The 26,798-nt window shown below is 35.9% G+C and overlaps 1 protein-coding gene across 1 annotated transcript in view; it reads left to right on the top strand.

Moving 5' to 3' along the window:
* The window catches only part of LOC127413495 (collagen alpha-1(XIII) chain-like), an 86,607-nt gene extending 61,885 nt beyond the window's left edge, over positions 1-24,722 (top strand). The window contains exons 32-40 of the mRNA XM_051650678.1: positions 147-173; positions 294-380; positions 4,554-4,589; positions 5,800-5,853; positions 7,030-7,083; positions 7,191-7,226; positions 15,948-16,034; positions 18,052-18,090; positions 20,970-24,722. Coding sequence (XP_051506638.1) covers positions 147-173; positions 294-380; positions 4,554-4,589; positions 5,800-5,853; positions 7,030-7,083; positions 7,191-7,226; positions 15,948-16,034; positions 18,052-18,090; positions 20,970-21,002 — 453 coding nt within the window. The 3' untranslated portion in view covers positions 21,003-24,722. The remainder of the gene's footprint in view (positions 1-146; positions 174-293; positions 381-4,553; positions 4,590-5,799; positions 5,854-7,029; positions 7,084-7,190; positions 7,227-15,947; positions 16,035-18,051; positions 18,091-20,969) is intronic.
* The last annotated feature ends 2,076 nt before the right edge of the window (positions 24,723-26,798 follow it).

The following is a 26,798-nucleotide window of genomic DNA, read 5'->3' as shown; positions in this document are numbered from 1 at the left end:
AGACCCATCTCCGCTTTAGGAACTTACCTTGTGTAATATTTGGCAATGGGCCTTTTTTGGCATTTAAATTTTCATTTATCCATTGGAGCTAGTCGTAGATTTTTGATGCATTCATATTCATTGTTTTTTTTTTTTTTACTTATCAGGGACCTCCAGGTTTGTCAGGGCCAAAGGTAAGTGCCCTTTAGTATAACAGTGTTTATTGACTTAAAGGTCAATGTATTAGGTCTTTCCCATTCAAAATGTTAAGCAACATTAAATGCATTCAATCTTATATGTTCTTTCTGGGTCAGGGTGAGACAGGACTAGGCCTGAGAGGAGAGAAAGGATCACCTGGACAGAAAGGAGACAAAGGAGTCAGGGGCCATCTTGGACTCCCTGTAAGTACATTTCTAGCATTTCATACTTCAACATGCACTGCATTTACTGACATAGTTTGGCAAGCGCCAAGCCCATTAAACAGAAATATAAATCTGCCAAATGCAGAATTAATTAGATCATTTCTATAAAACCTTGTCACTGATCTTTGATGTTTTTGTCTTTCCTTTGAGTTCAACATTGGTGGGAAAAGCATGTTCTGTGTAAGGTTTGTGCTTTAGCGCCCCTTCATACAAATATCAACGTGCTGCTATTTCATGTGTCTTTGGTTTCATCATGGTTCATGGCTTATGTGTCAACACATTTCATGAATCAGTGGACATACACATTTTGCAATCATGGCAAATATATACAAGTGCCATCATGTAATCATCTTAGTTGTCACATTGTTGTATACACATTTTAATAGATTACCGTTTCATGATGGTTTCAGGTGACTGTAATTGGCTTTCATTCCTCCATAGCTATGATGTGGATGATGTTATTATTTCAAAATACTGTATGTGGTTGTTTATAAAGTATTTCATGTCAGCTCTGTTAAATGGCATGCTTTAGATTGTGTTATTGTTATTGTTTCAGGGGTCTTTTCCTGACTTCTGGTGTATATCTATGGTGTCAGAGTCATTGATAAACTTGTTCTGGTCACATAATCAATGGCACAGTAACTCCTTTTATTTTCCAGAACAATATATAGCATTTATTTAATTATGTATAGCTGTAAATTTCTCAAATGTCAAGATTTTTTTAATTGTTATGTAAAGGTTATGACAATAATTGACTCTGTTTCAAAACCTGGTAAGCTGCTTTCTTTTCTACTTCCTACAGAGGCAGCTGCCTTCTAAGTAGGGCTGCACCTAACGATTATTATTATTTTTATCGATTAATCTAACGATTATTTTTCCGATTAGTCGATTCATCTGACGACTAATTTGCCGATTATTCTAAAGATTTTTTATAATTATTACTTGATTAATATAACAATTAATTAACCCAAAATAAATATTAAAATACTTGTCATTAATATTTCAATATTTTATTAAATCATCTTCTCTTAAACACAAACAAATGTACAAGAAACAAAGTGTGCACTGCAGGGCATTATTCTGCAACAAAAATAGCCCTGTATTAACTGGTAATCTCCATTTTACAGTCCAACATAAAATCTCTCCAAAATAAAAGTAAGAACTTGTTCAATTCAAGTAAAAGGAAAGTGCAATCTATAATTAGCAATCCAACAACAAAATAAATTAAACAAATGTAAAATTCAAGTCACTTTCAGGAGGAAAGAGGAATTTGGTTTTCCAAAAAGAGGACACCCACCCCTCTTCTCCCTTTTTTTTTTTTTTTCGCCAGGGGGGTGGATAATAAGGTTCGAAACAGTGTTACTATGAATACAAACTTTAATACAGTGAAGAAAGACACTCTATTAGCATAACATATATATATATATATATATATATAAATAAAAATGTCCAACATTCTTTTGAATGTCCATGTACTAAAATAAAATATTTGATGTCATAAGTGTACTTTCATTAACTATTAGTATTATTTTGAATGGCCATGGAAAATGAAGCAATGTGATAAATTTACCTGGTCGCAAAAAGTAGTCAGTTAATTTACCTGATGAACTTTCACCTTTTTCTGACCCTTTATGCTTCGCAGAGCTAATGTGTGCTTCTAAATCACTTACACCTTTATTAGCAACTGACACAGACGTGCCAGCTTTACATGTCATACATTCTGCTTCCCATGGATCTCGACCTGGACGATAGCATGGGAATTTTTTGAGCAAATCTTCGGTAAATTTGCACTTTCATTTGGGCATTGTTTCCACTCAGCTGTCATTTGCTGCTACTGTCAAGCAACAGTCTGATGCCGAACACAACAGTGCTTTGTGCGTTCATGGAGAGAATGACAGGTTGAAATTTGGCCAAAAGTTGCTGCAAGCCTTTTATAATTGACCAATTGGTGTGCGAGAAGGCGGGACTTACAAAGAGGGGTTAAAGCAATGCAAATATCCACGCACACACAATGAAGTATTAGACCAGATGCACATCATAATGCAACTAAAACCGAATCCCGGACATTTTCGCAAATTTAGAAATCCCGGCCGGACGCTTTTTTAAGGTCCGAAAAAGAGGACATTTCCGGGAAAAAGAGGACGTATGGTCACCCAACGTTAGCAGTGGTGCAAAAATTACTTTTAACATGGGGGCGATGAGGAAACATTTAGAAAATCAGTTTAAAGTGACTACTACTAACAGAAACACGTGTTGTAATATTAATATGTCATTCTTGGGTGGGGACAAAAAGTAAACAGGGTTTATGGTGCTGCCTTGCTGCCGTCTTGACAAAGCGCTCCGGGATGCTTTCGCTTCAAGTGTTCGTTCATGGCGGTTGTACTGCTGTGATAAGCCATTTCCAATTTGCATAGCTTACACAGCACCACACTGTTCTGGGTCTCTGGCTAAAATACTCCCACACTTTAGATGACCGTGGGTGAGTTTTTTTAGCTGCAGCTTGTTCTTCGGCGTAATCCATGCTTAAACCGGGCGCTGGCATTTTAATTACTCCATTGCGACGCGCCGACACATGTTATTCAAATCGACGTATTTCTGTAATTGATTACATCGATTACGTCGATGAATCGTCCCAGCCCTACTTCTAAGGCAGCATCCTAACAGAAATGGAGCCTCATAATCTGATTTTAAGATTCTCACATGAAGTGCACAGGAGAACTGACTCACAACTGATTTTGACAGTTAATCTAACAATGTGAAATACATACACAAAATCATTTTAAGATTTACACAGTGTAATTTCATTACAAAAATTCCGTCAAATTGATTTTAATAATCTTTAATCAAATAAATATTTTAATTTTTAATTATTTAATTTTGTTTAACATTACATAATTCAATTTGATGGAATTTTGTTATGAAATTGAAATATGTAAATTATAAAAATAGGATGAAATATTTTATATTTTAAATATTCTTTTTATAATATATTAATTTAATAATTAATTTTATAATAATATTTTTGTAGCATAGAAATACATATAATGGATAAAACGGTCATAGATACAAATTTTTTTGATGAGATCATTTAAATAAATAAGATGATTTTTTTTTATTGATAATTTTGGTATTGTTTGAATTTTTAGTAATTATGTAAGATTTAAGTATATATTTAACCCTTAAAAGGGCAAGCTTATGAAGGTAGCTCTGAAAATTAATTAACTGATATTTTCAACACATTAGGGCCCACACAATACATTTCTTTGTTTTATATTTTTCTACAATATTGCTTTTATTTTCCATTTTATAGCTTGTTGAAATCATGAAAGAAGCATTAAAGAGATAGGAGCTTGCATTCAGCTGCCTTCTCAAAAAATGCTGCCTTTTTACTTTTTAGATAAAGATTGTGAGTTGATGCCAAACTTTATATACAAAGTCACATGTCCTCAGTATTTGAAGGCACCCTCTTTTCAATATTTTTTCACTAAAATTTGACCGACTCACTCATTGCTCCTCTCCCCAGCCTAGGGTTAAGTAAATACTGTACTTAATTTTTCTCTCACTTCATCCGCCATCCTGGGTTGATTTTTTCACTGAGCTTTTTGCAATTTATAATGCAGTTGCCTTCTTCTGCTGCCTAAGAATTTGTTATCTTATACAACATAATTCTGCTGCCAACCTTTTGGAAAACCCTTTGCATCAGGAGTGCACCTATGATGCCTTAAAATGCTGCCTATGTTGGCAGCTTACTAGGTTTTTAGAACTGAACTGCTATGGACATCACAGTATTATTTTAGGCTTTTGCATTTCTTCTGGAATTTATAGGCTCTCTCACATATTCCAAATACATACCAACATCCATAGAGCTGAAACGGAAAAAGCACGCTATATTTAGAACAAATAATTCACTGGTTCACTACTAGCGGCCACACTGGCACCATTGGGATAGTAGCAAGCTAAAGGAAACATATAAAGGAGTTACTGTCAGTCTCTCACACATCATCTTCAACCCATCACCCCTCCATCAAAACTAGTGTTGTTTTTATGTGGCACACGAGTCACTGCTTCACTCACCCACCCCTCTCCTCCCTCCTCCCCCCACCACCACCTTCATCTCTCCTCTTTCTCTCTAACTATTTACACACTGTCCAGGGGGCTCATGGTTTAGACGGCAGGCCTGGTCCAGTGGTGAGTGGCGCAAGACCCGTTCCCATCATCCCCCCTTCTCTGTTTCCATCCACCCCTCTTTCTTACCCCTCCAGAGGCTGCTTGCTATTCTCTTTCTATCTTTCTGCTGCTTGAACTGTTGCTTGCTTGATGTCTGCATTACTGTATCTGTTTCTTTATTGTCTCATGGTCAGGGTCTTGTTTAGATCCTTGTTGAGGTTGTATCGGCATGACTTTGATATGAACTTTGTCCCTAGGCCTATTTTGGCTGTTGCCTCTTGCTCTTTTCAAAGGTACCGCCCCTCAGTTCATTTCTCAACTCGTCAACATGCGAGGGACTAAAAGGGAAGCATGCCCAAACGCTTATAAACATTTCTCTCTCCCAAACACGCTTTCTCTCTCTTTTAAAAGTATACACTTAGTGCCCTGTTAAAAAAACGAAACAAAAAAACAGCTTAAACCAGCCCAAGGTGGTTAGCTGTTCTCTCAGCCTGGGCGAGCTGGTTACACTGGTCTGTTATAATGGTTTTAGGGAGTTTTGGGCACTGGTCAGCTGGCCAGGCTAGGAGACCAGATAGCCGACAAGCTAAACCAGCTGAACAGAAAGACCAGCAACCACTTTAGACCGGTTTAAGCTGCTTTTCCTCCAGCAGAGGGCTGTACCAAAGTGAATAATCTCTTCTCACCGTCGCAGCCCTTTTATACCTCTATATACATTTAAACATGGCTGGCCTCTGTTGACTTTGAGCAAAAGAGCTACATTCAAGCTTTGACCTTTTAATGTCATGCCTGGAGAGAGCATGATGGGATGCAGCTGCATGAACAATGGTTACAGTATACTGTACAAATGGCTGAGAAGCAAGATTCCTGAAAAAGCAAGATGTCTAACAGGCCTTCTGATGAATACTCAATGTATGAAAATGGCAGATGGTTTCACTGTTATATTTACTTGTTTGCCTGTTAATTTCCCTTTAAATCAACAAACTTTGGAGTTTTATAGAATGTTTAGCAGATTTTGTCTCAAAAGATTTTAAAGATACTCAACCTCTTGGTGAGGATGCTCTTAATTACACCAAAAGAGCTTAAAAATGGCTCTTTTTCAGCTCAGAAAAGTTTGTTGATCTATTGGTGTTTAACACTGACTTGTTTCTCTCCCTGTCTGATCCAATCATCCACCACCGTTCCCTTTGTAGAAGCTCACTCATGTCAGTCTCTCTGTTCATGTCCAAAGGGTCTGATTGGACCAGCTGGAGTTCCTGGGCCTGCAGGACCAAAAGGAGAAAGGGTTAGTGTTGTTTGAACCGTTTTTATATATTTAATATAATATGTACCAACAGGGCCACCACTGATTTAATAAAAAAAAAAAAAAGGGACAGAAAAGGAACAATTGTTGTCTACAAACCTGGAACTACTACTTTGCCATTCGGTTATTACAAATGAATCAAAACCCTTGGAACATCTGCCAACCAATCAGAATAAGGCACTTCAAAGTGCATGCTTGCCATCAGTTTATCACAACAGTGGCATATGTGATGCTAAATAACCTTTGTTAGTCACTCTGTATAAGAATGTCTGCTAAATTCCTTGATTGTAAATTTAAAGGGACAGTTCACCCAAAAATGAAAATTCTCTCATCATTTACTCACCCTCATGCCATCCCAGATGTGTATGGCTTTCTTTCATCTGCTGAACTCAAATGAAGATTTTTAGAAGAATTTCTCAGCTCTTTTGGTCCATACAGTGAATGGGTGCCAAAATTTTGAAGCTCAAAAATCATACAATTCAGCAAAATATTAATTCATATGACTCCGGTGGTTAAATCAATGTCTTCAGAAGCGATATGATAGGTATGGGTGAGAAACAGATCACTTTCACATTCTTCTTCTTTTGTTTTTGGTGATTCACATTCTTAATGCTTATCGCGTCCTACTGGAGATGGAGAAGAATTTCAAGCAAAAAAGGACTTGAATATTGATCTGTTTCTCATCCACACCTATCATATCGCTTCTGAAGACATTGCTTTAACCACTGGAGTCACATTAATAAATTTTTTGCTGAATTGTGTGATTTTTTTGAGCTTCAAAATTTTGGCACCCATTCACTTGCACTGTGTGGACCAAAAGAGCTGAGAAATTCTTCTAAAAATCTTCATTTGAGTTCAGCAGATGAAAGAAAGCCATACGCATGAGGGTGAGTAAATGATGAGAGAATTTTCATTTTTGGGTGAACTATCCCTTAAAATATATTTGAAGTGTGGTTTAATGTCTAATTATTCTTTGGGGCCACTGTAAAGTATAACCACAACCAATTATTTGCAATATAAATTAGATTACATTATTTCCGCATGCATAACCTAGAAACAGCTATGGCATAAGACTATACAAACAATGCATTGGTATAAGGTACAAAGTTTAAATGTATTACAGTTTAACATAATGATTATGTTTTATTAACTTTACAGGGGGAAAAGGGAGATATGGGAGTAGCAGGACCAACTGGGCCTCAAGGCATCCCTGTAAGTCCTAGAAAACATTTAAAATACTTTAACATTTTCAAACAATGTGCAGTATAATTTCCCTCAAGGGAAAAATAGACCAATAATAATGTCTCTTTCCCATTCAGGGTTTAGTAGGACCAGCAGGATTAAAAGGAAACCGGGTAAGATTATAAGTGCCTTCTTGAATGTATGTTTGTACAAAATATTATTATAACTTTAAGGGACAATAACATGTGTCCACTTTCTTCAAATAATGGGATGGATGGGATATTTCTAAACCAGCATGATTCTGCTCAAGATTTATTAGCTGATATGTACGTTAGCATATTTTTAAATTACAAGTTTTTGATTTGTAAAAAAGTATTAATATGCAGTATTATTGAATTGTCTTTGATATTTGACGAGCAGAAGCATGCTACGTATAAGAAATTAGAATGGCTACTGCTCAATGCTAGAAAATGTAGATATGTTCATCATAACAGATTTAATTAAACGTTAGGGGTGTAACGGTTTATCGTGGCACGATACACAAATGTGACGATGCGCTTTGTGGATATGAGACTTTTTTTATTATTATTATTTGAGCGTCTGTTCTATTCAAAATGCCAACGTCCTAAGCCTACTAAACGCAGGCATACAAATGGAAATTGCGTCATTGCACACAAGAAACTGTAAAATATGATTACAGGCTAGCAACCACAGGTGTTGTATGATGAGTTCGGCTGAAACTGCAAAAACTGAAACCAGAAGTGGGAGAGAGATGCGCCTTTTCAGCGCAAGGGATCGAATGTCTGTTTGAAGGGCGAAAGTGATCTGCTCTGACTGCACGAGAGTAAATTAAAGTTTACAGAGTTTTAATGATAGTGTCATATTAATCTACTATATATAATGCTGAATATTATGTAGGCCTATAATAATTCTAGTGGGGGAATATAATCCTAATGTCAAATGTCTGATTTGATTTCATAAGTTAATTATTATTTAACAGGATACGCATGCACTTCCATTAAATACTGTATGTATTTTTGAAAAGAATACTTAGGGCTCTATTTTAAGAGTTAACCGAACTGAGATGACTTAATCGTTACACCTTTTTTAAACATGCTGTACATTCCTATTGCAGAACATTGTATTTCTTATACTTAATAGAAATTAATTTGCTAGATTAATTGCAAGAAATCTCTTTAAATTGCATTTGTTATTTTCATAAATACCCATGCAGTGGACCAAAAAAATATTTGGACACTTAAGCCACAATTAAAATGTCTGAATGTCATTGCATTAGATAGAAAATATCCAAGTAACATATATATATATATATAGAGAGAGAGAGAGAGAGAGAGAGAGAGAGTTGTGCTCAAAAGTTTGCATACCCTGGCAGAAATTGTGACATTTTGGCATTGATTTTGAAAATATGACTGATCATGCAAAAAAAAAACTTTTATTTAAGGATAGTGATCATATGAAGCCATTTATCACATAGTTGTTTGGCTCCTTTTTAAATCATAATGGTAACAGAAATCACCCAAATGGCCCTGATCAAAAGTTTACATACCCTTGAATGTTTTGCCTTGTTACAGACACACAGGGTGACACATACAGGTTTAAATGGCAATTAAAGGTTAATTTCCAACACCTGTGGCTTTTTAAATTGTAATTAGTGTCTGTGTATAAATAGTCAGTGAGTTTGTTAGCTCTCACGTGGATGCACTGAGCAGGCTAGATACTGAGCCATGGGGAGCAGAAAAGAACTGTCAAAAGACCTGCGTAACAAGGTAATGGAACTTTATAAAGATGGAAAAGGATATAAAAATATATCCAAAGCCTTGAAAATGCCAGTCAGTAATGTTCAATCACTTATTAAGAAGTGGAAAATTCAGGGATCTCGATACCAAGCCAAGGTCAGGTAGACCAAGAAAGTTTTCAGCCACAGCTGCCAGAAGAATTGTTCAGGATACAAAGAAAAACCCACAGGTAACCTCAGGAGAAATACAGACTGCTCTGGAAAAAGACGGTGTGGTTGTTTCAAGGAGCACAATACTTGTTGACCCCTCTCCAAACATAGCACTTATGGTTGTGACCATAAAGCTCTATTTTGGTCTCGTCACTCCAAATTACAGTGTGCCAGAAGCTGTGAGGTGTGTTAAGGTGTTGTCGGGCATATTGTAACTGGGCTTTTTTGTGGCATTGGCTTCTTTCTGGCAACTCAACCATGCAGCTAATTTTTGTTCAAGTATCGTCGTATTGTGCTATCTTTCCTTAAATAAAAGACAGTTGTTTTGCATGATCAGTCATATTTTCAAAATCAATGCCAAAATGTCACAATTTCTGCCAGGGTATGCAAACTTTTGAGCACAACAATAGATAGATAGATAGATAGACAGATAGATAGATATGCTGTTTATAAAATATATATTAAGATAGCACAAGCATGCTTGTTAGGTTAAAAATAAAACTACATCAAAGTAAAGAAAAAAAAAAGATATTTGGGCACTTTAGTTAATGTGATGAACTACTCTGGTTCCTCTGCCAAGACACCTGTGTTAACTTGAGAGGAGCTAACTTTGTGCATCCTTTAAAAAATATCTTGGGACCTGTTGGTTAAACAGAAATGGCAATACAAGTGCAGTTGGTTTTGAATAAAGGTCCAGCATTATTCGTTTGCAGATGCCATTTAGTGAATTCATATATTCTGGAAATTCTGGATTCATTCTACAGGAAAAACTTATTTTCTAACAGATAGCATTCCAAAGTGCATGCTTGCCATCAGTTTATCACAACAGTGGCATATATGATGCTAAATACATTTTGTAAGTTGCTCTAGATAATGTCTGCTAAATGCCTTGATTGTAAATTGAAATATACACAGATCAGCTACAACATTAAAACCACCTGCCTAATATCGTGTAGGTCCCCCTTGTGCCGCCAGAACTGCTCTGACCCATCGAGGCATGGACTCCACAAGACCTCTGAAGGTGTCCTGTGGTATCTGGCACCAAGACGTTAGCAGTAGATAGTTTAAGTCCTGTAAGTTGCGAGGTGGGACCTCTATGGATCAGACTTGTTGGTCCAGCACATCTCATAGATGCTCAATCGGATTGAGATCTGGGGAATTTGGAGGCCGAGTCAACACCTTGAACTCTTTGTCATATTCCTCAAACCATTCCTGAACAATTTCTGCAGTGTGGCATAGTGCATTATCCTGCTGAAAGAGGCCACTGCCATCAAGGAATACTGTTGCTATGAAGGGGTGTTCTTGGTCTGCAACAATCTTTAGGTAGGTGGTACATGTCAAAGTAACATCCACATGAATGCCAGGACCCAAGGTTTCCCAGCAGAACATTCCCCAGAGCATCACAATGCCTCTGCCACAATGCCTGCCTTCTTCCCATAGTGCATCCTGCTGCCATCTCTTCCCCAGGTAAACGAAGCACATGCACCCGGCCATCCACATGATCTAAAAGAAAACACGATTCATCAGACCAGGCCACCTTCTTCCATTGCTCCATGGTCCAGTTCTGACGCTCACGTGCCCATTGTAGGCACTTTTGGCAGTGGACAGGGGTCAGCATGGGCACTCTGACTTGTCTGCAGCTACGCAGCCCCATACGCAGCAAGCTGTGATGCATTGTGTGTTCTGACACTTTTCTATCATGGTCAGCATTAGGTTTGTCAGCAATTTGTGCTACAGTTGCTCTTCTGTGGGATTGTACAAGACGGGCTAGCCTTCACTTCCCACGTGCATCAATGAGCCTTGGGCGCTCATGACCTTGTCGCCGGTTGGTTGTCCTTCCTTGGATCACTTGTGATAGGTACTAACCACTGCATACCAGGAACACCCTACAAGACCTGCCATTTTGGAGATGCTCTGACCCAGTCATCTAGCCATCACAATAGTCACTTAGATCCTTACGCTTGCCCATTTTTCCTGCTCCCAGCACATGAAATTCAAGAACTGACTGTTAAATTGCTGCCTAATATATCCCACCCCTTGTCAGGTGCCATTGTAACGAGATAATCGATGTTATTCACTTCACCTGTCAGTGGTTTTAATGTTGTGGCTGATTGGTGTGTTTGCAGTGTGGTTTAGTGTCTAAATATGCTTCAGGGCCACTGTGTAACCACAACCACTGATTGCAATACAAAAAAGAGCTCACGTTATTTTAGCACGCTTAGCCTAGAAAAGTTATGACTTAAAATGCTAATAGTTAAATTGAAAACAAGTTCATAAAACTGAAAAAAAAAAAAAAAATCATTCTATGATTAAATTAGGACATCTGTACCTTTGCTGTCCTATGCTTTTTCCTGTGTCTTCATCCTCCTAGAATGTATGCCTCTCTCCTATTAACACTAATTTCTTCAGTTAATGACTGAATGTCTCCCACCTTGAAAGTCAAGACATGTCAGTGCTCCTCCCAGCATCCTCCACTGCTGATATATAAATAATAAACATTTACTATAAAAAACAGGATAAACATTGTTTTTTTGTAATCCTCAAGAACCATCATATTGCCACCATTTGATCATTCTGTCACTAAATTGATGCCCAGTTGAAGTTGTTGTGGAGGACCCTTGGACACGGTGCTGTTTTTACTCTTGTCCTTTCCTTGTCTTCCTCTCTTTTTTTCCACAGGTCTTCCTATATCCCCTTTTCCTCCCCCCGCACCTTGGCCTGTGTCCCGTATCTCTTTTTGCTGAGTCGGGCCGGGTCGTACTCCCTGGCCTTCTCCTGCTCCTCCTGCATCCTAATGTTGTAGCCTGGGTTAATACTCCTCCTCTTTCTCACCTCTTACTTTTGTTTATATCCTTCACTGACCTCCCTACCAGCCTGCTTTTATTTCCCCACAATTATTTAAATGCACAGAGTTCTTACTGTTCCATAAAATCCTCATCTGGAAGTGTTTTGAAAAAGCACATAATTGATGAGAAATGGAATTATGTCAGTGTAGAGCTCATTTTTAAATCCTGATTAGAGTTTTTAAGACTGCAGGGAGCCAAAAGCTCAGACACAGTCTTAAGGAATCAGTATTTGTCAAACAGGATTTGAAAATGAGCTGCATGTTGACTCATAATGTAATTCCACTTTTTTCATACTCCATTTAGTGTTACAATAAAAGCCATGATGAGGTCTCTTTGGAATTTTAGAACTCTGTATTGTAGTTTGGATAGATCCCAGTTTGGAAGAGTTATGAAACTTTAATTTAATAGTTTCCTTCCCAAAAACCTTTCAACCTTGCGTGCAGACTTGAAAATAAATCATGAAACTCTCTTAAAACTAAGGACCAAAATGACTGCAATTAGTAATAAAGAAAGGATCTCAATTATAAAGAATAAAGATGTTGTATAAGTAATCGTTTTTGGGGCTTTTTTCAGCTTTTTGTACATTAGTCTTTGTAATCAAGTTTTTAGAGTTAAAGACTTAAATCTTCTATTTAAAATAATTTTCTTTATTTCTTTGAGCCAACATTTCATTCCAAATTTCATTTGAGCCAAACTTTTCATTCTAAACATACAGTATACTGTATACTTTATCTTTTTCATTATTCTGTTTTGTCCTTTGTATGGGACTGTGACTATAGTAAAGGAGTAATTATATCCTCATAGAAAAGTTTTACACTAAGAAATAGTACTTTTTACACATAAGATGAAAACAATGGCCAACAGAAAGTTGTTTTATTCTACGGGTCACCTCATGGGGGCGGACATGTGGAGATCACATGACCAGCCGAACATGACTCACTTTTATTTTGATAACCAACCTGTTATCGGACACTTTAGCTCACTGAATATTAATCATGGCTGATCATGAATAGGCTGGGCAGTCTCATGACAAAAATATCACCATTGCAACATTTTGCCTGCATCATGAAAATGTTTTCCGTTCATTCATTCCGTTCTCAGTTTGGAGGATTCTGTGACAGACTTGGCCAGCTTCAGATTTATTGTGTGTGTTTAAGCGCAATGTTTTATTATACTTATTTTAGTTCAGTTACGTTACACTATCATATTTAAGTTTTAGATACCCTAACCCAACCCAACCACCCCCATTAACCTGTCCACTTATAAACAACATAAAACATGTAACAAGCAGGTAAATTTAGTAACAATAATTTTAGTTATATTACACTATAATATACTCCTAAACTTAATTCTTAATTCTCAACCATATAAAGATCTAACAAGCAGATAAAAATGCAGTCAACATAATTTATTCCAAAAAATGACAAAAAGCACTATAATAGTATTCAAAATGGTCATCTGAAACCATGTGAGGAACAGAGTGAAATTCCACATTTTAATCACTGACAGTCTTCCTCTCCACGAAGGCAGTCACATCCAGACTGATCTCACAGTGAAATTAAAAACAGTAGGTTAACTTTTCTTTAGCTAAAATCGATCTGTGCTTACTGAAATGAGAAACACTACCCCCAGTGGAACAAAGTAGTAAGAGTTGTGTGGCGTAAAGGCACGTGTGAGCTCCATTTTCCTGGGGAAATGTCCATGGAGGGGCGCCTAAAGCCGGTTTTATTTTATAAACTGAACCCCCCCCCCCCCCCCAACCCAAACCTAAACCTAACCATCAGTGGAATAAAAATTGTATGTTAGCGGGAAAAATGTTGCTTGTCACAGATTATGCGAACTTGATTACTTCCTGGTTTTAAAACCGGGTCTCACACGCTGCTGACTCAATGTGCTTCCAGTCATGCCACAAGGCAAGATAAACACACTGGAGCCAATGAAAAATGTCTGATGGGAGATGCTGCTTGTCATTGAGTCAGCATATGACTGATCCTAGGGTACTAGAACTCTCAGAAACAACATGACGACTTCCGGTGTCACATCTCATTCAAAATTATACATCTAGTGTCACAACTGGTTAAAAGACACACTAAAGTCAATGACATTTGACATCAGTGACATCAAAGCTGTCATAACGTTTGTTGAGGCGGCAACATTTTAATGTTTAAATGAGTGCAGGCTGGGATCTGACTGTTACGGCGAATGGAAACGCTGATCCTTAAAAAATACATACATTTAGATCTGTTCCTCACACAAAGCGATCACACAGCCTCTGAAGATCTGGAATACAGCGCACGAATAAAGGATTACTTTTATGATCATTTTATGGTGCTTTTCTCATTATTTAAGGCAGCTACAAAATTTGGAAAGCTCCATTGTTTCCCAAAACAATCAAAATGAAAATGAAATGATTAAAAAAAAAAGAGTAAATAATTTCAGAATTTTCAGTTAATTTAATTTTGAAATGTAGCCCTTAGAAAAGAACTGAAATTCTATGACATTAGTTGAATATGTCATCGGAGTGACACTTAAAATTCAGACCAAGGGCGCCGTTTCGGGGGTGCAAGTGTAACAGGAGCCAGCTGGTACATGATAGCTGTGCAGTGTGTAAACCTCACTCCCCTGGCCTCAAGAAGCGCACTAGTGACTGACGCTAGAGGCTGTAGCCTTTAGCCTCCTCATTAGAACACCTGCTTCCCATGCCGGCTGACTCCGGTTCGAATCCTGCTCGGAGCGGGTCAAGCAGGACCGGTTACACAAGCAACGTACCAAGGGTGATATTACTGGTGCAGGCAAAAAGTAAAATGACATATCGTTATAAAAAATGTTGGAATAAGGTATTTTCTACAGTGGCATCTGTAACTTACCCAGGGTTGCATTTCCTATACAACGATGTAACTCACTGCTTAACTACCATAGTATGATGCATCACTGGAGAAATTAGCTAGCTATTCACGACTGTTTCCCGAAACCCTTGTAACTATGTCACACATCCATCGTTCGAACCACGTTGGTTCAACAACATAGAGCTATCGTTAATGACGTTATGCAGGGGGTGGAGTAATAACTAGTAATAACTGCAAATATTAAATTATAAAAGCTCATTTACACATACAACAGAAAGCCATTTAATGGAAGAAAGCTGCTGAAGACAGGAAAGCTACATGCACTGTGTAATGCAACAGACACATTGCAATTCAATAGATGGGTTTCCCTCTACATCAGACTTTGGTGTTCCCCCGAAGCACATGCGCACTCTTCAAAAACATAAATGCCACCTATGCATTAACATGGACACATAAAAGCCGTGTTCTCCGACAGAAATCAAATGTGATAAAGCGCTTTCTCTCAACAGCCTTTAATCCTTTAAATGGCTGCATTTCTGCAAAACCCCAGAACAAGCCGTTTTCTTAAATATATGTAAATGTAGTCCAATTGTTGACAGAAGGAAAGACATATATGGAATGAAAGATATAGAAGCCTCAGCGAAGTCAAATGATGTCCACACAGCAAACTAACAAGGAACTATGCTTCTAACCACAAATAAAGAGCTGTAGTTCCAACCACACAACTGTGATATGCTGTTTGCAAAAGTTCATTGGATCTACGGTTTCAGGAAACACCAAGTTGAACTATGTTGGTAGTGATGGAACTTGCGATCATAGTTGGCTAACGATGTTTAGGAAATGCACACTTTTGCGTGATGTTGCATCCACACCAATAGACGTCAGTGCAAAGTCCAAGACCACTCTCATATCAGCCAGTGCAATAAACAAAAACTGACTGAGTCCATCATCATAAACATTAAATAATAAATAGAGAAATTAGAGTCTGCACACTAACCACATTGGCTGATTTCCTTCCTCCCTAACCCCTCCACTTAACCTCCTTAAATTATATACTTAATGCTCCCAATACTCATTGTAGCTCCATACAAAAGCACATCTACTTTTAGAATGTCTCTTAAAGCTTCCAAAAGTGTCTTAAAGTTATTCTCAGTGATGGTGCTTTTCTTACCAGTACTGCTTTCGTAGACTAGGAGGACTAAAGTCTGACTTTGTTGAATGCACTGTTGTTTGCAGGGGGAGAGGGGCAAGAAAGGCAACAGGGGGGCCAAAGGGGATAAGGGAGACCAAGGAGCCCCTGGATTAGATGCCCCGTGTCCGTTGGTATGTCTTTCGTTCAACGTGCAGCACTAAGGCAAAAGGAGACTTCCCGAAAACTACGTCTCCTTATGTCTTTGTGTAGGATCTCACTAACAAATACCCAGAGCAGTTCTGGTCTAAGTCTGTGAAATATAGCATAACTTCATAGATAGAGACTTTGTACTCATAGAGAGTTTATTTCATTACATTAGAATTTGTACATGGGGATTAGAAATGACTAGGTACCAGAACTGTCAATGGGATTTTTTTCCTTTCAAGGATTGACTGACAGGAATACGGTTCTGCTAAACACAGTAGGGTGGAGCCACTAGTTCAATAAACCGGTTTTGGATCTTTCCACAAATAGGATGCAATGACCTTTTTCTTTTTCTTTTTTTTTCTTTTTTTAAGCATTAAAGACACAAACCCAATGCATTTGTGTTGTGATAACTATTAGAAATGTTAAATAAACCATTATCTAACATTAAAATAACTTAGTATGCAGATAGTTTAAAACATTTAAATGTCTATATCCCCCTCCCCAACCGTTCAGCCCTGTTACCAAATTTACTGTAAAGTTTATCAAAAACTAAAAATCTACATTTGATCCCAACTAACTAGACACTACGGAGTGATGCTGTAGCTTAATGCTAAACTTTTGCAGCTATTTTACATTTATAGAACAAGGCTATTTTTTTTTTTTTTATGTTAATTTAATGTTTATTGCTACAAAATAACAAAACCACTCGAATCAGGTTTTTAAAATGTATTTAGGTATTTACCAATGGTAAGAGATTGAATGGTAAATAAAACAGTTTACCTCCTGAGGTTTACAGTTAAATTTTCTACAGGTTAACCATTTGCTGACAAAGAATAAAAATAGATTTTTGAAAATTTTAGGCCCTATTTTGTACCTTATTTGTGGAGAGTGCCTTATATTGTCTTATTAAACTACGTGCAGTTTCCAGTACTGTGGAGCCAGTAAGCCTGTTCCTGTCAGTCTCAGGCCCAGTGCACTTACTCTGGACCAATCAGATGCTGGGACAGAGCGGCCAATGCAGGGGTCTGGTTGGACAACAGGATGTTTATATGATTGATTTCATGAACAGGGTTTCCGAGGCTTTAAAGGGGAGAAAGGTGAACCGGGGCTGCCAGGCCTGGATGGGCTGGATGCCCCGTGCCCTGTGGTATGCTGTTGCCTATCCCTTTCTTTATTCAGCATGCTTTCTAGCTTCCTCATCCCATGACTTTTAATCACCCAATGCTTCAGCACTGGCCATTTAAGGAATGGAGAACAAATAAAGTTATTCTTGCATGGTATCTCAATTTAAATTGGAAAAACTTCCCTTTGCATATCCTAATTTGTGAAGTTTAATTATTTGCTTTTTTTTTAAATCAGTTTTCTTTAAGCTTGTGGGAACAATGAAAGAAATTATCTGACAAACTGTTTGTGTCTGTTAATACTTAATTTCTTTGCAATTTTAACACTTGCTTAACATTCTGTGAAAAATAGAGAAACTTCGTAAAGCAAAGTGTTGGCAAAACTACCTTACTAAAACTATTTCATGTTTACTATGACTGCATGCATTCCATGTTCATGTCACTTATTCACAAATGATGTATTCTCTTACATTCAGTATTCTCTAACTCTTAACTCTTATAACCTATAATATTGGTTTATAATCTCTGTCATTAGTTCCTTTGCATGTACAAGTCACCACATGCCCGCTTCAGTCCAGTAAAATGGGGCACCCTGAGTTACCATCTTGGTTGATCATTTTTTCATGGATACAAATTTACCCAATTAAATTGTCAAGAATTCAAACACTTTCCTGAATTTAAGAAGCCTGGTACATCTCTGTATTGATTGATTGATTGATTGATTGATTGATGAGAAGAAATAAGCAATGATATGTTTTGAGAGTCACCCTATATAGTAGCCTATATTTACTGTATATTTGTGGATGCAGTCATTTTCCTTTATTACACAATGTAAATGATTTATACCTTTACTCATCACTCTTCTTCTATCTCATTTTAGGGTGATGATGGTCTACCAGTACCAGGGTGTTGGAATAAAGTAAGCGTTTCCTATTGATTATGTTAACACTTTGCATTTGGAATAATTGCATCTGATCCGTAACATCCCTACTTGATAAAACTCATGCTATGAATTAATGATATGGGGGTATAGATCCAATTGTACTAAATTAATTAGAAGTCTGCTATGATAATTTATTTATTACCAGTTGTTTCACATGTTATTTGAGCAACCTAATCTCATAGAATTATTTTAGAATTAATTTTTGCAAACTGAGTTTTACATGCCGTGTTCTACATTTCACCGTAGTTTCCTGGTAAAATGAACTCTAGAGGCGCTACAACAACTGTGCATTTTATTCACAGAAATGACCAGTACAATGGTTGATCATGACTTTATAAACACATATTTTTCACACTTATACTCACACACTGCTTTATAATATCGAAACACTTTTACTATAACGCATCATTTGGAAAACGATACATTTCAATGCTTGTATTACAGACCCACCTACATCTACACACTTATTCCATTGTGATTAGCTTGCATGGTAGCTCACCTGATTGACTGTTGAACTCGGAAGACCGAGACTCGAGCCCAACCAAGCACGCAAGCTGACACGTGAGACGAGAGTGTCATAGAAGCTACTCAAAATTAAGTGGTTGTTTCAGAAAATATGTTTTTCATGTCACATTTGCTTTTAGAACACTATCGGCTAAGTTTAGGTGTTGATTTAGGGTAAAGATGTCTGTGTTGTTCACCTCTCTTTTGCTTGTTTAGAACACAATTGGTTAAGTTTAGGTTAAAGTTTTACTCATTAAAACCTACATCTAACCTTAAAAAACCTTGTCTGATTACGACACTATTTCACTCGCTTTTGGCGCCCTTCGCTGGACATTTCACTGGGAAACTGCAGTGAATGTGTAATGAAGCACGTAATTTTGTTTTGTAAAAATGTGTTGCCACAGTAATGTAATTTTCATGAGATCAGGCTTGATTTGAGATTTATTTGTGATTTAACCCTCAATATTTGATAGGATAAACTTCCACTTGCATGAAACATTAGTGTTTGGATTTAACATGTGGTCTTTTTGCCTCTTGTTTTGCAGTGATGTTAATTCCAGAATGCCATGTGTGACTGTAAATAGAATATTTATTTTTGTACTTTTTTTTTGTCATTGATCCGTTATATTGATGGAAAATAAAATACCGTAAACCATAAAAAAATAAAATAAATAATAAAAATAAAAAATACTGGCAGGACTTTTGTACAGATTGTTAATTTTTTACTGGTAATGTTTATGTAATGGAATTTATACTGTACCTATGCATAAGTCAAAATGTTTTGGTCAAGGAAGAAATATACTGTGGCAGCATATGCATGATATTTGTGCATTATGTTAACTGATAAGTGCCTATTAACTTATTGTTTCATGGTGTTTTAATGTGTTGTTTAAAGACCACGCTGCACTGATTAGTGGGGCTGGAGTTGTAAATTGGCCTTGTGTGTTAAGAGGAAACCCTTTGTTCTGAGATTACATGGACACACCACACCACACATAATGACCTAACACTGTAACTGCATATGTTTACTAAAAATTTAAATGACTTATTTCAAAGTCTAATATAATGATGCAGTATAAATGATCCAGACTTTTCTTTTTATATGCTTTTCATTGCATAAATTATAAGCATTGGCACGGCATGACTTGAGCATTTCAATCTCTTTTCCATCCACATTCGCCTCGCAGTTGCCGTTTTTCGCCAAAAGAAAAGCTTTGTCTAAAGAAAAAAAAAAGAAAAAAACGAATCCATCTGAATTCCACATGCAGTGCTTTTACTTTATAGGGTTTTTGTGTATATATATGTCGCATAGACAAAATATTGCCCTTTAAGCAGCTATTTTCTCTGTTTATTCATATCTCTTACCTTTAATAGAAGAGATAATTTCATTTGACATTCTTGAGCAATGATTTTTAGTCTTTTTTGTAATTTATCTCATATATTGCTGCTCACTTTCAAGCACATCTTTGTGTTTGCTAATAAGCATCTGTGCACAGTTTTACCTCAACTATTCAGAACATATGAAGAATCTAGCCAATGAAGTTAGCATTATAAACATGACATTTACATTATATTTAGTCTAATTCCCAGGAAATATCAGGGTCATAGAAGAAGGCCCCTAGCTATGGTTTTGTTTTGTGTCCATCCATTGTTGAAGTCATTAAAATGAGGGATTGTGTAGGATTGCTGCTGCTTGCCATAAAAAGCTCTGTTTCTGTTGTGTTTTGCCAGTTAATATTGAGTTAATCATGGTTTGTTATCACCTGTCTCTATAAACTCTTTATCTGTCTGTGATACCTCATACTAACATGTGCCTTGATGCTTTTACCCTGCCAAAGTAGATCTGAGACATATCAACAATAATGTAAAAGAAGCTATGCTGTCTACACCAGGATTATAAAAAATAAAAGGCTGTAAATATTGTTTTCAGCCAAACTGTTTCCTAACAATTGTGTTTTATTCTGAGTGGCTTTTTAATTTTTCTCCTCAAGAATTCGTATTTTACTTTTCACCCATTTGTTTGCATAGTGTTGACATGTTGATGTTTACAAAGAGACTAAGAAAAATGAACACCCTCTGGCTGTTCACATGGTGCAGTGTGTATTGGTGCATGTTATTTTGATTTGCATCTGGTGAAAAGAGTGACAACTGCATCCTTGGATTGGAAGCATCACAATAACTGACTGTCGAAGAACAATTATTCTGTGCAATGGTAGGAGTTTTAACAATAACATTTCATTGTGAACATGATGTCCCATGCATGTTGTCTGAGACTTTTTCCACCTTTATGTCATGTTAAGGGGCAAAGTGTGTCAGTCCACTACAAATATCTATTGTTCTTTCATTTAAAGGGTCAGAATCCGTTCCAGCTAGCCAAGAAGTAACACTGCCATGAGATCCACATGGTTCTGGCGATTTCCGACGCAAAAACTTGAAGAGATTTTGGGAGATCTTTAAGTCTGGTCTGCTCGATGGCGGCTGTTTCAAGGTTTTCCTATGCAACCATCGTGTAGTACTGGAACACTCCATAGGATGGCAGATATGAGCAGACTGACTGACTAGACTGCACAAGGAATGTTTTATTTCCTTCGCTTTTCTTTTTCTGTCTTTACGGAAAGGCGATGACACAAAAGTAGCCTGTCATTTCTCCAAGTTTTACACTCTTTTCTTTTTCCATTATATTGTTCACTATGTGAAAGACAACATTTTAGCACATTTTGTTCCTTGATAGTTACAATGTTATTACACTATTATTATTATTATTATTATTAATGTTTAACACCAGCAACTGTGATCAGAGAGTTCAGCGCAGCTCACTAAACATACAGATGATGTCTGAGTGTCTGTGTGTTTTCAGGCAAACCAAAGAAAGGAAAAAAAAATAAAAAATACAAAAATCTTTGATGATTCCTGATTGAAACTGTCACTGCCTTCTGCTAAGAGCTGCAAGTAAAATGCAATCGCACACTCACATTTCTACTCATGTTTAATACTAATATTTCAAATGTATGTATATAATGGTCATGCTTTGACAGTATAAATAGTGCAGTATTACATTTATACAATATAATACTGTTTGTGCTTGTAAAAGTAGCATAGTAAAAATTCATTAACCTGTTTGCATACAGGTATATTTCTTTAAAAAAAAAAAAATAAATCAGACAGCAACTATTACTGTAACTAATTTGAAACGTTCAATGTACCAACATCTTTAGGCTAATAATGATTCTCCTAAAAGTTGCCTGGAAGAAAAGGATTTTTTAAAATAGCCATTTGCAAAAAGGGCATTTGAAGGTGTTGCAGCATGAATGCAACATTTGACTGTTGTAAACAGTTTAGACATGTTAATACTGACACAATGTATATTTTGCAATCCCTTTGAAATGAAACAGCTGATCACAGTTTGTTTGGGAAAACCTGTACTCTTGGGAATTTATATAGGGCAGCTAAAGCATGGCAAATGTAAACAGACAATTAATGTTGGGTTTTTAATTTATTGCTAGTTTGTGAAGCTTTAGATAAACTATTTGCTTATAGTTACTGTTTATTCCTATGATTACCAAGAGTAAACCTTTTTTTTTTTTTTTGCTACAAAAACCATTCACTTCACTACAGAGGGAGCAAGGGCTGAGCAGTCTCACTCTTGCAGTTGAACATGACTATTATGACAGCTACTATCAAATGATCAAATCTACAGAAGATTCATACCATTCACTGAAACAGAACTGCTGTTGGTGACATTACCACATCGATCATACCAGGGTTTGTAAGGAAAAATTGTTTAATTTCCTTTTGATATTGTGACCTGGTTCAGTGTGTGTGACGTGGTGTCACATGTACAAGCAGATATATTCTCTTGTTTTCCTTTATTGATAATCTTTTTGTTTGTTTGTTTGTTTGTTACCTAATGCAAGCATTCCTTATTTTATGTTTTGACACCTGTTTGTTGTTTATAGCCTAAACCCACTAGATATTATATTTCATTAAATCTTCCATTAAGTCAAGTTATCCAGAAAACACAGAGCTTAATGTGTAATTAGAGTAAACAAGTGCTTATTTCGCTAATTCAAGCTGCGATTTTCTCATCACTATATTTCTTGCAAAACAAAAACAAAACAAAAAAGATTTAAACAAATGTTTTAAATTAGATTTATTTAAATATGCTTAACTTTGTGAAGTATAAGTGAGTTTAATAAATGACAAAGCAGATGTAGTTGCTTTGCAATTTACCAAACTGTATTGTTGAAAATTTATGAATATTGTTTACTAAATTAATATTCCTAGTTAATTTTAATTGAATACTTCTCATTAATTCTGAATTCATAATGTGTACACAATTTAAAGATTATTCAATTCAATTTGATGAAAAATTGTCACAATTGAAAGGTGTAAAGCTTAAAAACAATGGTCATTGGATGTTAAAACAAATGTTGATTGGATGTTGTTGATTCAGGTTTAATCTAATCTAAAAAATTGATTTAATGTTACTTAAAACATGATTATTTGGATCCTTATTTCAAATAAAAAGATTCTGCGGTTATTTGTTTATGATAACATTACACCTTATGCATTTCATAATCATATAGACAACTATATATATAAAACATTTCACATCTTTTGTGATAGTTATAACAAGTGTTTGATGCCATGATAGTTAATAATTCTGGAAACACTGACACAAAAGATAAAGATAGATTAAATGTGGTAAACATGTATGAATTAGATCTTGTGCATTCTGTATTATATTTAACATTAGTTTTTGTTGTTGTTGTTTTTTATTTTAGGGCATGTTATGAAGTGGGTTTTTTTTATTTATTGTTTATTATATGCACGATGTATAGTTTTGTTTTGTTTTTTTAGTGTAATTTTGCACATTGAAGAGTGTGTGACTTGAACAAGAATATAAAATTTGTACTGTACATCATGTATTTTCTACACAGAACATTTCCCTTTGGACAGAAAACATGTCTTGATCTTGTATTGTCCTTCTTTGTACAGTGTACTCTTCAAGAAGTAATTTAGTAATATCTTGACGAGATTTTAATTTGTGACAGCATTTTTCAGTTGTCATCTCTCCAGATTATGTATTTCACAAGCCACTTAAAAAATTTTCTTCATGTTTTTATTTTATTTTTATTTATTTATTTTTTATTTTTTGGAAGGTATTTTTGTAGAAGAATATTTGATCAAATATTTGTTTGCATAAACAGTTATTTCTGCAATTGCAGTCCATATTGTACATTTATTACATTTTATGAGGAGTACACTTTCAATACAGCTATCCAGCTACTGTAGGAACATCAACAAAACTTGGCAGTTGTTGCCTCTGATGCTAGTTTATGTTTGGGTCAATCTGATCTCTAATCACCCACTGCCTGTGTGAGCATTGCTCTCTGTTGTGAACAGTTCACCTGCTAACTAACACAATTATTCTTCAACAATAGGTGTATGTCCTACTGAGAACACATATAGTATCAGACAGTTTGTATCATATCTTTACTGTTGTTGATGATGTTGTTATATAGTTAGACAGTTTTACGTAAATGTTTAAGAGGGCATTTATTTTTGTGCTTTTATAGGAGGTGCAAGTGTAAGAAGAATTTTAACTACTTGCATGTCTAACTAACACATTTTAGTCTTTCTGATAGACACTTGTCTTTTCTTTTTTTTTATTGGTTTAAAATCAAGCATTGAATTAAGATGTTAAAGTTTATTATTGATGATTCAATATAAGCCTCTGGAGTTTTATTAAGGTATTTTTTCATACTGGCTCAGTCTTTTATTTTCTTTCTTTTTTAAGGGTATAAGAGTATAAGCTATTTGTTTATTTTGGGGATAAAAAAGGACATTAGAACTGTGTCAGTCACTGAAATAAATAAATGGAATAATTGAAAATCTACTGACTCTACTGGTGTATTTAGCAGAAAATCTGTTGCCAACTATTGTAAATTGCTGGTTTTAAATAATTAAACAAACAAATGTACATAAACACAAAACAAACAACAACAAAAAAAATTAAAAAATGCTTGTAGGCCATTGAGAATATTGATGCAAAAGCAGAATCTATAGTGTTTCTAATGTCTTTTAAGCCGTTTAATGTGTCCTTTGGCAACAGTATAATTGTTTTCATAAATAATGTTAATAAACATTATTACATTGAATAATGCTTAAGAGGTCATGAATGTACATTAAAATTTTAAATTTATCATTAACATTTTTCTGTCTAATGGTTTTAATTTCTTGAAATGTCAAATTTGTAGACCATTTACATCATGTTTCGGTTTGATACATTTAATTTTGGCCTTTTGGTGAGCGTGAGAAGAGAGTTCATGGCAATAAACGACATTTTTACTGTTTAAATGTCAAGATGATAAATGTTTATTGCGTTAAAAAAGAGTTAATACTCGCTAATGACAGGTAAAGTCTTAATAAATGTAATTTTTCCGATTTGTGAAGATACATTACTAAATTAATGAGGCCAAAGGGTTACGCATATGTAATAACGCCTTTATGAATTTACTAGTCTGTTCTTTTACAATGTAAAAAAATAAATATAATACAAATGTGTTTGCTATTCCACCTGACCTAAACCTGAAAATTACATTTGTTCATGTAAAGTAGTCATTGTAAGAAGTATTAGGCTATGTATTAAGTCATATAAATGTAAAAAAAAATAAATAAAAAAAAATAAAAAAATGTGTTATATACACTGGCGGCCAAAAGTTTGGAATAATGTACAGATTTTGCTGTTTCGGAAGGAAATTGGTACTTTAATTCACCAAAGTGGCATTCAACAGATTACAAAGTATAGTCAGGACATTACTGATGTAAAAACCAGCACCATCACTATTTGAAAAAAGTCATTTTTGATCAAATCTAGACAGACCCCATTTTCAGCAGCCATCACTCCAACACCTTATCCTTGAGTAATCATGCTAAATTGCTAATTTGGTACTAGAAAATCACTTGGCATTATATCAAACACAGTTGAAAGCTATTTGTTTCATTAAATGAAGCTTAACATTGTCTTTGTGTTTGTTTTTGAGTTGCCACAGTATGCAATAGACTGACATGTCTTAAGATCAATATTAGGTCAAAAATAGCAAAAATGAAACAGCTTTCTCTAGAAACTCATCAGTCAATCATTGTTTTGAGGAATGAAGGCTATACAATGCTTGAAACTGCCAAAACACTGAAGATTTCATACAAAGGTGTACACTACAGTCTTCAAAGACAAAGGACAACTGAAAGAGATGTGGAAGGCCAGTTGTACAACTAAACAAGATGATCATCAGAGTCTCTAGTTTGAGATATAGACGCCTCACATGTCCTCAGCTGACAGCTTCATTGAATTCTACCCACTCAACACCAGTTTCATGCACAACAGTAAAGAGAAGACTCAGGGGTGCAGGCCTTATGGGAAGAATTGCAAAGAAAAAGCCACTTTTGAAACAGAAAAACAAAAAGAAAAGGTTAGAGTGGGAAAAGAAACACAGATATTGGACAACAGATAATTGGAAAAGAGTGTTATGGATTTTAACCCCATTGAGCTTTTGTGGGATCAGCTAGACTGTAAGGTGCGTGAGAAGTGCCCGACAAGACAGCCACGTCTTTTCTAGTAATTATTACGATGAAAACGTGAAAATGTCCCATAGGGACATTATATATAATGCTGAAATATAAACCAAAGCAAGATCATGCTTTATTAATGCCTTCTTTTGCTTTTTCATAGCTTTTAAAGCGGATTTTTATTTCAGTGTAGTTACAGTTTTCAGTGTTGTAAGTATTTAGATCTTTAGTTCTGTACAGCAGTACCACCACTCTCTAAATGCAGAGTACACAGCCTGCGTAGGGCACCAACCCCGGTCACGGAACACTCGTTGTGTCTGAAACCGCCCCCTATCCACTATATAGTGCACTATTTCGGGTGTCCTCCATTTTGTAGGATTGTCTGAATTCTGAGTGAGCCACTCGTTCCCTACTTTTGTTCACTCATTATTACACACAATGCACTCTAATTCCGAGTGTACGTTTGATGTACACTCGTTGACTGTTAATTTCCCACAATCCACCACGGGTAAGACATACAAGCTGGGAGTTTACTGCTTCCTTCACTCCTGCAATGTTTTATTTCATGCTGAATGTATTAAATTACTTTTTGACAAATCATTACTTGATTA

This window comes from Myxocyprinus asiaticus, chromosome 23, assembly GCF_019703515.2.
Source record: "Myxocyprinus asiaticus isolate MX2 ecotype Aquarium Trade chromosome 23, UBuf_Myxa_2, whole genome shotgun sequence".
Lineage (NCBI taxonomy): Eukaryota > Metazoa > Chordata > Actinopteri > Cypriniformes > Catostomidae > Myxocyprinus > Myxocyprinus asiaticus.
Note: the sequence above shows the minus strand (reverse complement) of the source record. Positions and strands in the feature narration are given on the sequence as shown.